Source organism: Gopherus evgoodei, chromosome 11 (genome assembly GCF_007399415.2).
Source record: "Gopherus evgoodei ecotype Sinaloan lineage chromosome 11, rGopEvg1_v1.p, whole genome shotgun sequence".
Taxonomy (NCBI): Eukaryota; Metazoa; Chordata; order Testudines; family Testudinidae; genus Gopherus; species Gopherus evgoodei.
Window position 1 is genome coordinate 11,455,658 of NC_044332.1, and position 12,492 is coordinate 11,468,149.

Here is a 12,492-nt window from a genome sequence, read left to right on the forward strand (position 1 = left end):
CACAGGGCTCTGCGGGCAGCCCAGAGCCCTTTAAATCCCAGCCACGGCCTGGATTCAAAGAGCTCTGCGCTGCCCGCAGTGGTGGGAAGCCCAGAGCCCTTTAAATCCCAGCCCCAGCCCATCTGCTGGAGCCACGGCCAGGATTCAAAGGGCTCTGGGCTGCCCGCAGAGATTCCCAGCCGCAGCTGAGATTTAAAGGGCTCAGGGCTCCCCGCCGCTGTGGGCAGCCGAGAGCCCTTTGAATCCCAGCCGCGGCTCCAGCGGATGGGCTGGGGCTGGGATTTAAAGGGCTTTGGCTCCCCTCAGTGGCAGGAGCTCTGGGCCCTTTAAATCCCTGCCCCAGCCCCAGAAAGCTCCGGGTTCCCCCAGCAACCGGAGCCCAGGGCCCTTTAATTTGCCCCTGAGGGCTCCCAGCCACCTCTTCAGCTGGGAGCCCCTGGTTGATTTAAAATCAAGTATCACCTTCCCACCCCCAACCTTCCATTTTGGCCCCCAGCTGTTTTGGTGGGGTGGCGCTGGGGAAGGAGGGTTCGTTTCTGCAGGGCTGGGTGGCGCTGGAGCGGGGTGTTTTTGAGGGGCCGGGAGGTGCTGGACGGAGCAGGGGGTATTTCCACGGGGCTGGGACGTTTCGGCCCTCAGCTGTTTTCTTTGGAGTGATGTGGCCCTCTTCGCTTTACAAGTTGTGAAGGCCTGCTCTACAGTAACACTGGAGCTGTAGCACTGGGAGTTTCCTAGGCAGCAGTTGTACAAGTGCTCAGTAACTGTATTGGAGCACTGGGGCCATAGTGCTGTGAACTTCCTCAGCAGCAATGGCACAAGCCTTCCACGGCTGTGCAGGTGAATCTGGGCTGCAGTACTGCAAGCTTCCTCGGAGGCCCTATGGGAGTATCAGGGCTACGGGATTGCGAGCTTCCTCTGCAGCAGACACACAAATGCTCTGCGGAACATCTGCACCACAATGTGGCGAGCTTCCTCCGCAGAGGCGGCACAGCACACAGTAAGCGCTAGGGCTGTGGTGCTACTCAGGAGCAGTGGCATGAGCAAGCCTTGCATTTCGGGGTTACAGAATAAAGGTTCAGGCACCTGACCCACGTACGGGCTGTTTCACTATTTCACCACCTTTCCTTCCATTTCCATAGAAGAAAACCAGGCCAGTTAATTTGCAGATTCTTTAATACTTTTGCAGCAACCAACGTGTTTCAAAGATTCTGTTGTATGGCTAATTTTCAGGCAACCAATGCGCAGATACGAGAGACTTGTCTGCAGACCAGGAGTTGAGGACTGCTCCTCTATATCAACATACAGCCTGGTTGTAACTGCAGAGACATGCCCCATCTCTAGTGTTATGTGGTGTATTGGAAAAGAGCGAAGGAATTCCAGACAAGAAGAGCTGCATTAGTTATAACACTGCTCAGCTTTCGGACCAGACTAATTTTCTTACTGAGCGAGAGAGTACTTTGGATTACTGTTGAGGCTCTGTGACTTCCTCTCCTAGCACCCCCATCCTCAGATCCCAATGTCAAAGCCCTGGTGTCTTTCCTCTCTTCAGAGGAACTAGAGGATTCCTAACCCATGTTCATGTTGTATCCTCCTGCAGTAGCTAGAAGCCTCACAAATAAAGAACCCGGTTCTTCAACTCTTACTCACGTGGGTAATCCTTCTTCATACCAATGGGATTACTCAGAGAAGCAAGGGCTACTCTGCTAAATACAGATTAGGTCTGTAGGCACTTGTTATGCAAAAGCAAACAGTAATCATTGTTACCCAATGCCAGTTAAAACTTCAACAGGCTTGCAGCTTTCCAGGTGAAAAGTGGTGCAGGGCCCCAATGCACCAGGCCTCCAACGCAGAGTGGCCATAAACTCAGTTTAATGGTCTGCCCAAGCCAGGTTCCTGGCCCATAGGATACGCAATGAGATGAGCTTCCGCAGCCCTAGATGAAAAAGGTGGCAGCTTTAAAGTCAATGGAGTCAAAGGCAGCTGTGTAACCCCAGTGCGTCTCTCCCCTGCGCTGTTTTTTTGGATTGTGTTTTGTTCTGTAAACATCACCAAGAGGGCATGAAAAGCCATCCAGCAGCAGGACAGGCATGGCTGGTGCACTAGCCCGTTGGGCTCTTACTATTAGTTACAGTCAGAAAGGCGAGTACGTACAAGCAGGATGTGTTTCATCCCCTTTCCCAGTCTCTGTCACAGCACCTCCTAGTGACTTTAGAGCTAGCCACAACAGGTGGAAGCTTTCCCAGCTTTGAGTGCAAAGTTGATCCTGCCATTTCAGGGGGTGGAAAGTGTGATGGGGGGTGGGGAGAGAAGGGACTGCCCTTGGCCTGCTGGCTTTTTCTGTTGGAAGCGGAACAGAGGCTAGGATAGGATAATAGGAAAGAGGATGGGAAAATCTAGAAACCTATCACATTAAAAAACAAACACACACAGTATTCCTGCTGGAGCTAACTGCTCGGACTGAGCCTTGTGACATAGATAAAAAAATCCATGTCTGTATTTAAAACTCATGCTTTTGAGTTCATGTCTATGGGAAGATTGTTTTGCCAGCGGGGGGTACGGCGAGCAGAGTCCACTACCAAGCAAAGAGAGGTCTACTGTCTTCCTTGGAGAGTTCACACAAACAGTTCAGCAGCAGCAAAGTGTCGCCAAGGAACTTGGATGGGACGATGTCAATCACGACCTTGCGCAGATCCGCTGGGCTGCTGTGGAGCGGGCTGGAGTGCACATCTGGCCGCTGTTTCAGGATGCCGTAGGTGTTGATCAGGAACTCACTGAACACCGGGTGCACATCCCGGTTGTAGCCTATCTTTTCGAGGCGTGCGGTGAGGGACAGGTACTGCTGCATCATGGCTCGGTGCTTTTTCTCATCCATGGAGCCATCCAGGCACTTCATGGAGGCCTAGGAGGTTTAAAAAACCAGGGAGAAGCTGTTGGCTCCTTTCATGAATAACTATGGGCAGGCCCCGGGGGTTCCTAAAGCCACCACTTTCTCGCTGCATCCAAAGCATCCCAGTCTGTTTGCAGCTTAGCGATGACAGTGCTGGAAACTGGCATGCTGGAGAATGAAGTCCCAGTACAGCTGCGGAAGGGACACAGCAGGGCCGGCCAGGGATGAATTAAACTGCACCTGGCTAGATGCAGCAATAGCTGAAGTTGAGTGAGGTCCCAGACTCTGCAGGCCTCACCTGGCTGGAGGGCTGCAGTGGCCACGCCGCTATGAACTCCAGGTTTTCTACACACAGCTAACGAGCGACTGTATGGAGAACCAACCCCCCACAGAACATGGGAGTTCTTTTAGCTCTCATCATGCTTGTTACTGTGCAACACAAGCCTCACCCCTGCCCCTTGGCTACCCGGCTGTCATCCCCCGTGTGGCTGGATGTCCCAGGGAAGAGGGCAGACCTGCCAGCTGGGAGGGAGTTTGTGCCTCTCCCCTCATTCAGTTACCAACTTTAACAATCAGTATTTCTCTCTGACAGCCATTTCCATGGCAGACTAAATTCAAAATGTCCATAGAAATCTTTCATTTTGTCAAAAATCAAGATGTTTTGTTCTGATTCTGACTTTTAAAACACTATATATTATGCAACAGAATATACAGTTTAAAAAAACTGAAATGAAAATTTGTTTCAAAATGGACAAACCCAAAAAGACAGAACCCAAAAAGGTTCTGTTCTGAAATGGTCCATTTCAACCTGATTGATATGTTGTTTTTCTATTTTTCTTTCTAATGAATTTTCACCAAAAATGACACGTTTCCATGAAACTTTTTGCTTTCAGCAAATGGACACTGTCCCATCAGAAAATTTCCAACCAGCTCTATGCACCATCCTGTGCCTCAGGAGATTCAAGGAAGGACTTACCTGTTTGATTTTCTCAGGAATGTTGGACACTGTGTAGCCGTAAAGTCTCGTTACTCCAGGAAATACATAAGCAAGGATGCGCCTGTCTAGCTGGAAGGCAATTTCACCCACTATGCGGCCATTTTTCTTGCTGTTCAGCTCAAGCTCTATATGAAAGACAAGCTGGTTGTTAGTTACATAGTAACTTAAGGCAGGAAGACCAAATGTTTTCACCATGCTTAGATTCAGGTTAAAGTTTTACAGCTTGGTTTGAGCCAGCTGCTAGGAGAGAGTATAATCACACAAGTTATATACATAGATGTGCACATGTACAACCAAACACAGCACTGACTTCCCAGTGCTATGCACAAACTGGATAATATCTGCCTCCTTAAATGGATTGGTTCTGTAAATACGTGTGGAAATAAAATTTGGAAATAAAGGAGAAGGAGCAGGTCACATTCAAGGCTTTTCTCAGCTATAAAAGCCCCACTGCCCTTCCAGATGGGCTTATCCACACTAGGGTCAGGCCTGCATTACAAAGTTTTGCTGGCATCACTATTTTAGTCAGAGGTGGGAAAAAAATCATGCCCTCCCGGCAACAGAACTGCCAGTATAGATACAGCTATGTTGACAGAAGAGTGCTTCTGCGAGCATAGGCAACGTCGCATGGGGAGATGATGTTACCACGCCAGCAGAAAAACTCCTTGTATTAGCATGAGTGGTGTCTGCATTAGGGGGCTCTACCGCATACTGTAGTGATAAAGCCATGCTGACAAAGGCTCTGTAGCATAGAGGTATTTAAAAATCATATTGGGGGACCCCAGGTTCACCTGGCCCTTATGAACACATGTTAAAATACATGCTTGCCCTGGGTACACTAGGACTTTGAAACATGTTAATTAAAACATAGAATCATAGAAATGTAGGGCTGGAAGGGACCTCAAGAAGTCATCCAGCCCAGCCCCCTGCACTGAGGCAGGAATAAGTACATCTAGATATTTTCCTAGTTCGATTATGAAAATGTCAGGGGGGACTGTGTCAAAAGTCTGACTAAAATCAAGGTATATCAAGTCTACTGCTTTCCCCCTTATCCTGTAGGTCAGTAAGCCTTTAAAAGAAGGAAATTAAGTTGTTTGGACATAATCTGTTCTTCACAAATCCATGTTAGTCCCTATAACCCTTACTTCCCTCCAGGTGCTTACAAATTGATTTTTTCAGTAATTTCCAGTATCTTTCCAGATATCAAAGGTAGGCTGACTGGGCTATAATATCCCAGGTCCCCTTTGTTCCTCTTGTTAAAGATTAGAACTGTGCTTGTCCTTCTCCAGTCCTTGCAATCTCACCTACCCTCCATGAATTATCACAACTAAATGCTAAAGGCTCCCAGGTTGCTTCAGCTAGTTCTTTATCAGGCACCGCTGACTTGGATAGACCTAAGTTATATTCTGTAACTTGTTATTTCCCTATTTTGGCCGGTGTTCCTTCCCCCTTGGTGTTAATATTAATTGTGTTGAATAAATGGTCACCATTAAACCCTTTTTAGTGAATACTGAAGCAAAACAGGCATTGAACACCTCAGCTTTCTGAATGTCATTAGCTATTAGCTCACCTTCCCCAGTAAGTAGGGAACCCACACTTTCTTTCATCCTGCTTTTGCTCCTAATGTGTTTAAAGAACCTCTTCTTATTGCATTTTATGTCTTTCGCTAGGTGCAATTAATTTTGAGCCTTAGTCTTTCTGGCTTTGTCTCTACCTGTTTGTGCTATTCTTTTGCACTTCTCCTTAGTAATCTGTTCATGTTTCCACTTTTTGCAGGATTCTTTTTTGATTTTTAGGTCATTAAAGAGCTCCTGATGGAGCCATATTGGACTCTTAAGAACATAAGAATGGTCATACTGGGTCAGACCAATGGTCCATTTAGCCCAGTATCCTGTCTTCCAACAGCGACCAATGCCAGGTCCTTCAGAGGGAATGAATGGAACATGTAATCACCCCTTGATTCATCCTCCCCCCAGCCCCCCATTCCCAGCTTCTGGGCACTTCAGAGCATGGTTTTGTATTCCTGCCCATCCTGGCTAATAGCCACTGATGGACCTATCCTCTGTGAACTTTTCCAGTTTTTCTTTTTTGACCCATTATATTCTTATCATTCTTCCTATCTTTCTTTTGCATCAGGATAGTTTGCAGTTGTGCCTTTAATATTGTCTCCTTGAGAAACTGCCAGCTCTTCTAAACTTTTTCCCTTAGATTTTCTTCCCACGGAACCTTACCCACCACTTCTCTGCATTTGTTAAAGTCTACTTTTTTAAAAATCAACTGTCCTTATTCCGCTGCTCTCATCACTCCTTCCTTTCCTTAAATGCAAAGTGTTGGTGATCAAGTTTTAAAAAGATGCCTTTTATTCTAGTGTGGCCAAGCTCTAGGGCATCAAAAAACTCCACTCCTCCATGCTTGCTGAGATAACTTGTGACTGGAGTCAATTAAGCCCCTCCTTAGCTACTGTTATTAGCAGCAAGGCCAGGGTGAAATCACATCATTACCGTTTAAATAATAAGTATGAGGCTTCCGCGGCTCATCTCCTCCTGGGCTCTCTGAGAACCAGACTTTCTTTTTCCTGTGCATCTCTTCCAAGTCCAAGGACATTTTCTCACCCACTATATCCCGTGTGCTGTTTATAAGGGGGACTGGCTTCCTTGGGGGAATTCCTGGGGAAAATGGCTCAGATGTTTTGAAGTATCCTGGGAACACAAGCTGTGCTTGGGCCCCTTCCTTGTTTGAAATGCTGAGGGGATTTGAAGAAATAAATTCTCCCAGGGATGATGGCTGGGGCTGACTCAGCAGGTCTGGTGCATTGAGGACACTTCCATGCTGTTGGTGAGCTACAACAAAGCAAAAGGGGGGTATAGGATCAGAGTTAGCCACGGCTTCATATAGATTTCCAGTGAAGAGGACCCTAGAAATCTAGAGGGCCAACTCTGATTATCTGTCTAGGTGTTTATGAATGTAAATCCAAGTGCCTGCTTAGTGCTTCCCATTTTGGGGATCTCAGTGTTGATTCTAGAAGATATCAGACAACATTCAAAACTGGAAACACACCCTCTTGCCCAGCTCTTGTCACACAAACATAACTGGACACAACTCAAGAGGGTTTTCTTTGTTCAAGGAGAGCTTTGGCTGGCAGAACAGGCTGTGAGGTGGTCAGAGTTGAGGGGCACTGGCAGAGGTGTCAGTGGCATTGGAAACTCCGTGGCTTTTTCTAGTCACTGCTCTCATAGAATGTCCCATAGCCAAGGACAAATGTATTTGGGAAGTTTGGTGGGGATGTACTGAGCAGAGTAATTGGAGAATGCAAGGTTTGGTGAGAGCTGGGTCAGCCTTGACCCCTTCTCCATCTCGTCTTTCCTTGTGGTCCCTTTTGAATGCCCCCCTCTGTGCAGTGAGGCTGCTAGGAAACCAGCCTGGGGCCAAGAGCCAGCTGGCCTGGGGGGTTCCCGGCACTAACATTTCTGCTACTGTAGCATTTAGTCACAGGTCAGGCAAGGGGATTGCCTCACTTGGATCCCTTTCAAGTCTTCCTGGAAGTCAGGGGACACACTGTGCCACAGCCCAGATTTATGTCCTGCATCTGCCACAAGCAACTTGTTCACCCCAGAACAAGAGGAAGAGGACTAGCCATTTCAGCTGAAATAAACCCCATATGAGACACAAACCTAAATGCAATGTAACACAGATTCAGGGCTCGCCATGGCTTCTAGAGGACATGGTCTCGGAACAGCACCGATGCCCCTGCCCTCGTGATCTGATCCTGAGAAGCACAAACACCACTTGAAATGCTTACTGTAGTCACCTGGATGTTGAGAGCTCCCTGAAATCTTGAACTATGGTAGAGGGGTCAGTTCTTACCCATCCTATATAAACGAGCCTTATCTCTTCCAGGTGAAGTGACATCTGTGAAGCAGACTTTCTTCAACCTTGAGAGGTCTATAGATTCTGGAAGCTTTTTCTCCACCCTGGTGGTCCAGGAAGTGCTGGAAAGCAGGACTGGTTTCCTCTCCCTGGGTGTAGGCTGAAACAAAGCGGGATTATTGGGAATCCCCTTAAATGTAGCCTCTGCCTGGGCTTTGGGGCTGGACAGAGTTGCTTCCTCATTTGCAATGTGGAGAGGGGAATAACTGAACTCCTGCAGCAGCGAAGGTTGTAGGTGACTTGGGCTCTCCGGTGGCTTGATATCTCTTCCGTGAGGCGGGGCTATAACAGAGAACAGAACATAGAGTGTTACCATTCATATAGTGTTATTCTGACAGCTGATCTCTTTTTCTCTGGTGCTAGAATGACTGACTATGAATCCCCCATGGGAGGTGCCATGTGCCTGCCAGAGCTTGGAAGCAGGGCAGTGTTTTCAGACACATTGCCAGTCAGGGCTGGCTTTATGAACTATGGGGTCCAATTCGAATACGCGGTGGCAGTCTGGTGCTTCGGCGGCACTTCAGCAGCGGGGGGTCCATTCCGGCACTGAAGGACCCCCTGCCACTGAATTGCTGCCAAGACCCCCAAAGCAGACCCCCCTGCTGCCAAAATGCCACCGAAGATCCCCAGAGAGGACCAGCACCAGGTGAGTAAAAACAAATAAATAAAAAGGAGCCTAAGGCGCGGGGCCCAATTCCAGGGAATCGGAAGAGTCAGCCTAAAGCCGGCCCTGTTGCCAGTGAATCTTATTGGTGCCCTTCAATTGTGTCCCTGGGTAGATAGACCCTTCCAAATTTCCAGTGAGTGTGAAAAGACAGTCGCATGTTATAGCTACAGTACAGCGCCCTCTCCTGGAGAGAGAGGGGAAAAGCAAACAACAATTGGCTGGTGTCATGTTAGAGATTGAGGTAGGTGGGGGCGACCCTGTCACACCAGAGTAGAATCTTTTTACTGGAAAGGCCGTCATCAGAGAAAATAAACTAACAGGTCAGATCAGGTTATTTCTCTCTGTGGCCAGAAATCTTCGCTAGTGAGTTGTTACTAACAGTCCATGGAACAAGGAGAGCGGGGAACAGAACACCCCAGCCCCATACACAGCCATTGCCAGGACTGAGTGCTTGTTTGGGATAATTCCTGTATCCTCTCTCTTTAAAGCCTGCCCTTCCTGCCAAAGGATGTGTTAAATAGGCTGACAAGAAGGTGTCCACCTTACACCACGTGGCTAAGGGATGGGCATGCGTTGCAAAACTTGTTTCCTGAGTCCCTGTGCCCTTCTGTCCAGGGGTGGTGCCTTAGACAGAACACACTTCACTGGGTCCACGTGGACCAATGTTGCAGCAGCAACAGGCAGAGGAAAGGGCTTTGCTGTTCAGAGCTGGGGATCAGAAATGCCAGTTCTGAACATTGGCAATACATCTCTGGGATGTGGGACCACAGACAAAGCTGGGCATTCCTCGAGCCACATCAGCCCATCACTTGCAATGACACTTATCAGGGCAGGCACAACAACTGCCTCGTTACACCCATCTCTGGGGGTCAGCCCAATTCCCCTCAGGAAAGTGATGATGAAAACACCCTCCCTGATGGGGCCTCTGGTTTCAGTGCTACAGCTGGGCGGAGATGCCCTGTCCCTGAGAATGTGGGGGGCTTCTGGGCTCAATCACAGATCTATTGCACTGCCCACACCACAAACAGCAGCCAGTTCTCAGCACTGGAAGAAGGAAGGAATGTAACATGCTGGAGGCACCTCTTCCAGATTCCCAAGGAGGATTTCAGATCAAGGAAGGGATGCCCAGGTTTTATGCAGAGCCCAGAGCACGCAGGGACTGGACTATGTAATTCAATGAGTACTAAGCTTATATTCGTACAGAGCAGCCACTGGCAGTAATGCTCAGAGTTACCCACCTCAGACTTCAGTCTCCCAAAAGCCTTGATTTAAGGAGCTCCTGGGAACTACAGACACAACACAGCACCCTATCAATAATCTGTCTGAATGATAGACAATGGTCATCCTATCTTCACTCAACTGATGTAAGCCAATCTTGCTCCATGACTTCAATGGAACCATGCTGGTTTGCACCAGATGAACATCTGGCTTTATGCCTTCTGACAAGCCCTTGCTATCTTTGTTGTACCTGCAGGTCACCTTGGAGTAACGAACACCTACAAGAGACTGGGGGGGTGAGATTGGGCATTGCTGAAGGAAATCACGTTAGGAATCTGACTGAGGGATAAGGGATCTCATCTGTATCTGTCGGGGGGGGGCATTTTCCCTCCCCCACCCCTAGAACATGTGACACTGCAGTCAGTAGAGCGGATTGCTTGGTGGACAGCTCAGTGATCTGGGCAGTCTTGTCTGGAAAATAAACGGAGACCTCCTCAGACAAGGCTGGCCCGCTCCATGATAAAAGATCCATTTCAGAAAGGATTCTGGAATACCAGGTCTTCTAAATAAACGGAGACCTCCTCAGACAAGGCTGGCCCGCTCCATGATAAAAGATCCATTTCAGAAAGGATTCTGGAATACCAGGTCTTCTAAATAAACAGAGACCTCCTCAGACAAGGCTGGCCCGCTCCATGATAAAAGATCCATTTCAGAAAGGATTCTGGAATACCAGGTCTTCTAAGTCCCTCCCAGTATTGCTCAATGACGTTCCAGAAGTGCCATAACCTGCTGGTAAGACCCACGGACCCCTAGAAGGGAGATGTTGGGTGCATCGTTCATGTAGATTATCTACATAGGGTCATATACCATGCTCATTACCGTAGTGTCTCTCTCTTAGCAAGAACAAAGACCCAGTTTCTGATAGAGGAGGGGCTCAGATGGAGTGAAGGACTTGTATTGTGTGTCTGGGTGCGAGCCGCACACAGTTTGCTTGCAGCCAGAGAATTACTGTGTGACAGTTTAGAACTCTGTCTGTCCACGTGAGCTTATGGGTGCCAGATTGATTTAATGAGTTCTCTGTGTATTTACATCCTTAGAGACGTCCTTCCATCATCCCACTTGTGTTAAGGCGAGAGGGCCTTAACCTGAATGGGTTCAATACCTGAATGGGACAGGTATTGAGGGCCATCAATAACTGAATAACCTTGCCCAAGCAGAACAATGGAGACAACTATTCAAAGGCTACTGACTTGCTGATGACTGATCTGTCGCAGCACACCAAAGATCAAGGAATGGAAAAAACCTCAAGGGAAGAACAGGAAGAGATGAAGGCTTTAGAATCTGCTGTTAGAAGGGAGTTTTCTCTTGCAAAGTAGAGGTGAGAGCCACGGTTCAAGACTGGGCCAGTGGAAAGAGAAGTTCTTTAGCAAAGCCTGTGTGTCCCTTGCTTTAATTGTCACGTCATCCCCAAAGAGTGAAACAGTAGCACACAGGGTCCATGGCTTTAGTGAAACTCTGGGGAGCATGCAGTAGTGACTGGGAAGAGCTGGCACTGGTTTCAGGGCCTAGGTAGTGGCACTGCAGAATCCCATATCTTAGGAAGGGGCTAGATAGAGTATATGCACGCTGGGTGCATGAGCCTAAAAGCCCAGAGCTTGCAACAATGAGTGAACTCTATCCAGACCCAGCGCACAGATCATTGAGTAGGTGGATCCAAGCACAGCAGCCTGGGGACTGTCCACTAGGGGGAGCTCACCCAGGGCTCTAACCTATTACATTAGAGGGCCATTACTCAAGAGAACAAACAAGACAGATCATCCAGGTTCTCCTTACCTCCTTGTCTTGGGGAGCAGGCATTCGGATACACGGGAGCAGGGTAGGAAGTGACAATTTGCCCTTCGTTGCTGTTTTCATAGTGCTGACTCAGTAACGAACGTAATTCATAGTTCTCCCGGAGCAACCTAACCTGATTTTTCAGGTATGCATTTTCGTTCTGAATTGTCTTCATCCACTCGTTATCGTCTGTCATTGTCATCCTCCTCGTCCCTGGTGGAGTGAGTTGTAGCAGACAGCCTCAGCGGGGCAAGAGTCACCTGTCCCAGGGCTCGGAAAGGCCCACAGGAAACCTTAGAATCTTCCCACACCATTGTGATATCACTTGGTCTTAAAGGAACAGCTGAAGATAATTTCTTGGTGCAGGACGTCCCACAGAGCTCATCGCACTGTGTGCTCAACCCCATCCAACAGATAACTCACAATGCTGTGTGCTCCAGTAGAGCTCTTCACCCACAGATTGTCTGCAAGTCTTGGTTCAAAAAGACATGCACACAAAGTGAGGCCTGGGCTCCTACTCGGAGATGACCAGTCCACTCGCTTTTCTAGGGCATAGATGAGTAGAACACATGCTCTTGGTACATGGAAATGGTAGAGGAACCTGTTTGTCTGGTCTCAAACCACTAGGGTGTGCTGTGCTGCTGTTGGTGATACCCCAACGACTACACCTCTTCCCTTGGGCACAGAAGAGCTGACAGAGGAATGGAAGGGAAGGGACAAGACTGGAATTATAGGGCTTGGGGGTTATGAATAGAAGGGGGCAGACACTCAAGGGATGTTCACATACCTCGTTTTTCAGCACCCCTCCAGTACAGACGGTGGCATAGCCAGGGCGGAGACTGCTCCCCATGACACTACTAAATCTCAGCACCCTCCCCATTTCTAGAAAGCAGAACGGCAGCATGCTCACACAGAGCCCACACTTCCTTGTGTCCTCAGTGAGATTTTGGGTACAACCACACA

The 12,492-nt window shown here is 48.4% G+C and overlaps 1 protein-coding gene across 1 annotated transcript; it reads right to left on the reverse strand.

Moving 5' to 3' along the window:
- Positions 1-2,505: 2,505 nt before the first annotated feature.
- LOC115660059 (speriolin-like protein) lies at positions 2,506-11,725 on the reverse strand. Its single transcript, XM_030581088.1, has 5 exons — positions 11,530-11,725; positions 7,749-8,093; positions 6,386-6,724; positions 3,864-4,009; positions 2,506-2,899 (listed from the first exon to the last, which is right to left on the reverse strand). The coding sequence occupies exons 1-5, from the start codon at positions 11,723-11,725 to the stop codon at positions 2,573-2,575; spliced, it is 1,353 nt and encodes a 450-aa protein (XP_030436948.1). The 3' UTR covers positions 2,506-2,572.
- Positions 11,726-12,492: the final 767 nt, after the last annotated feature.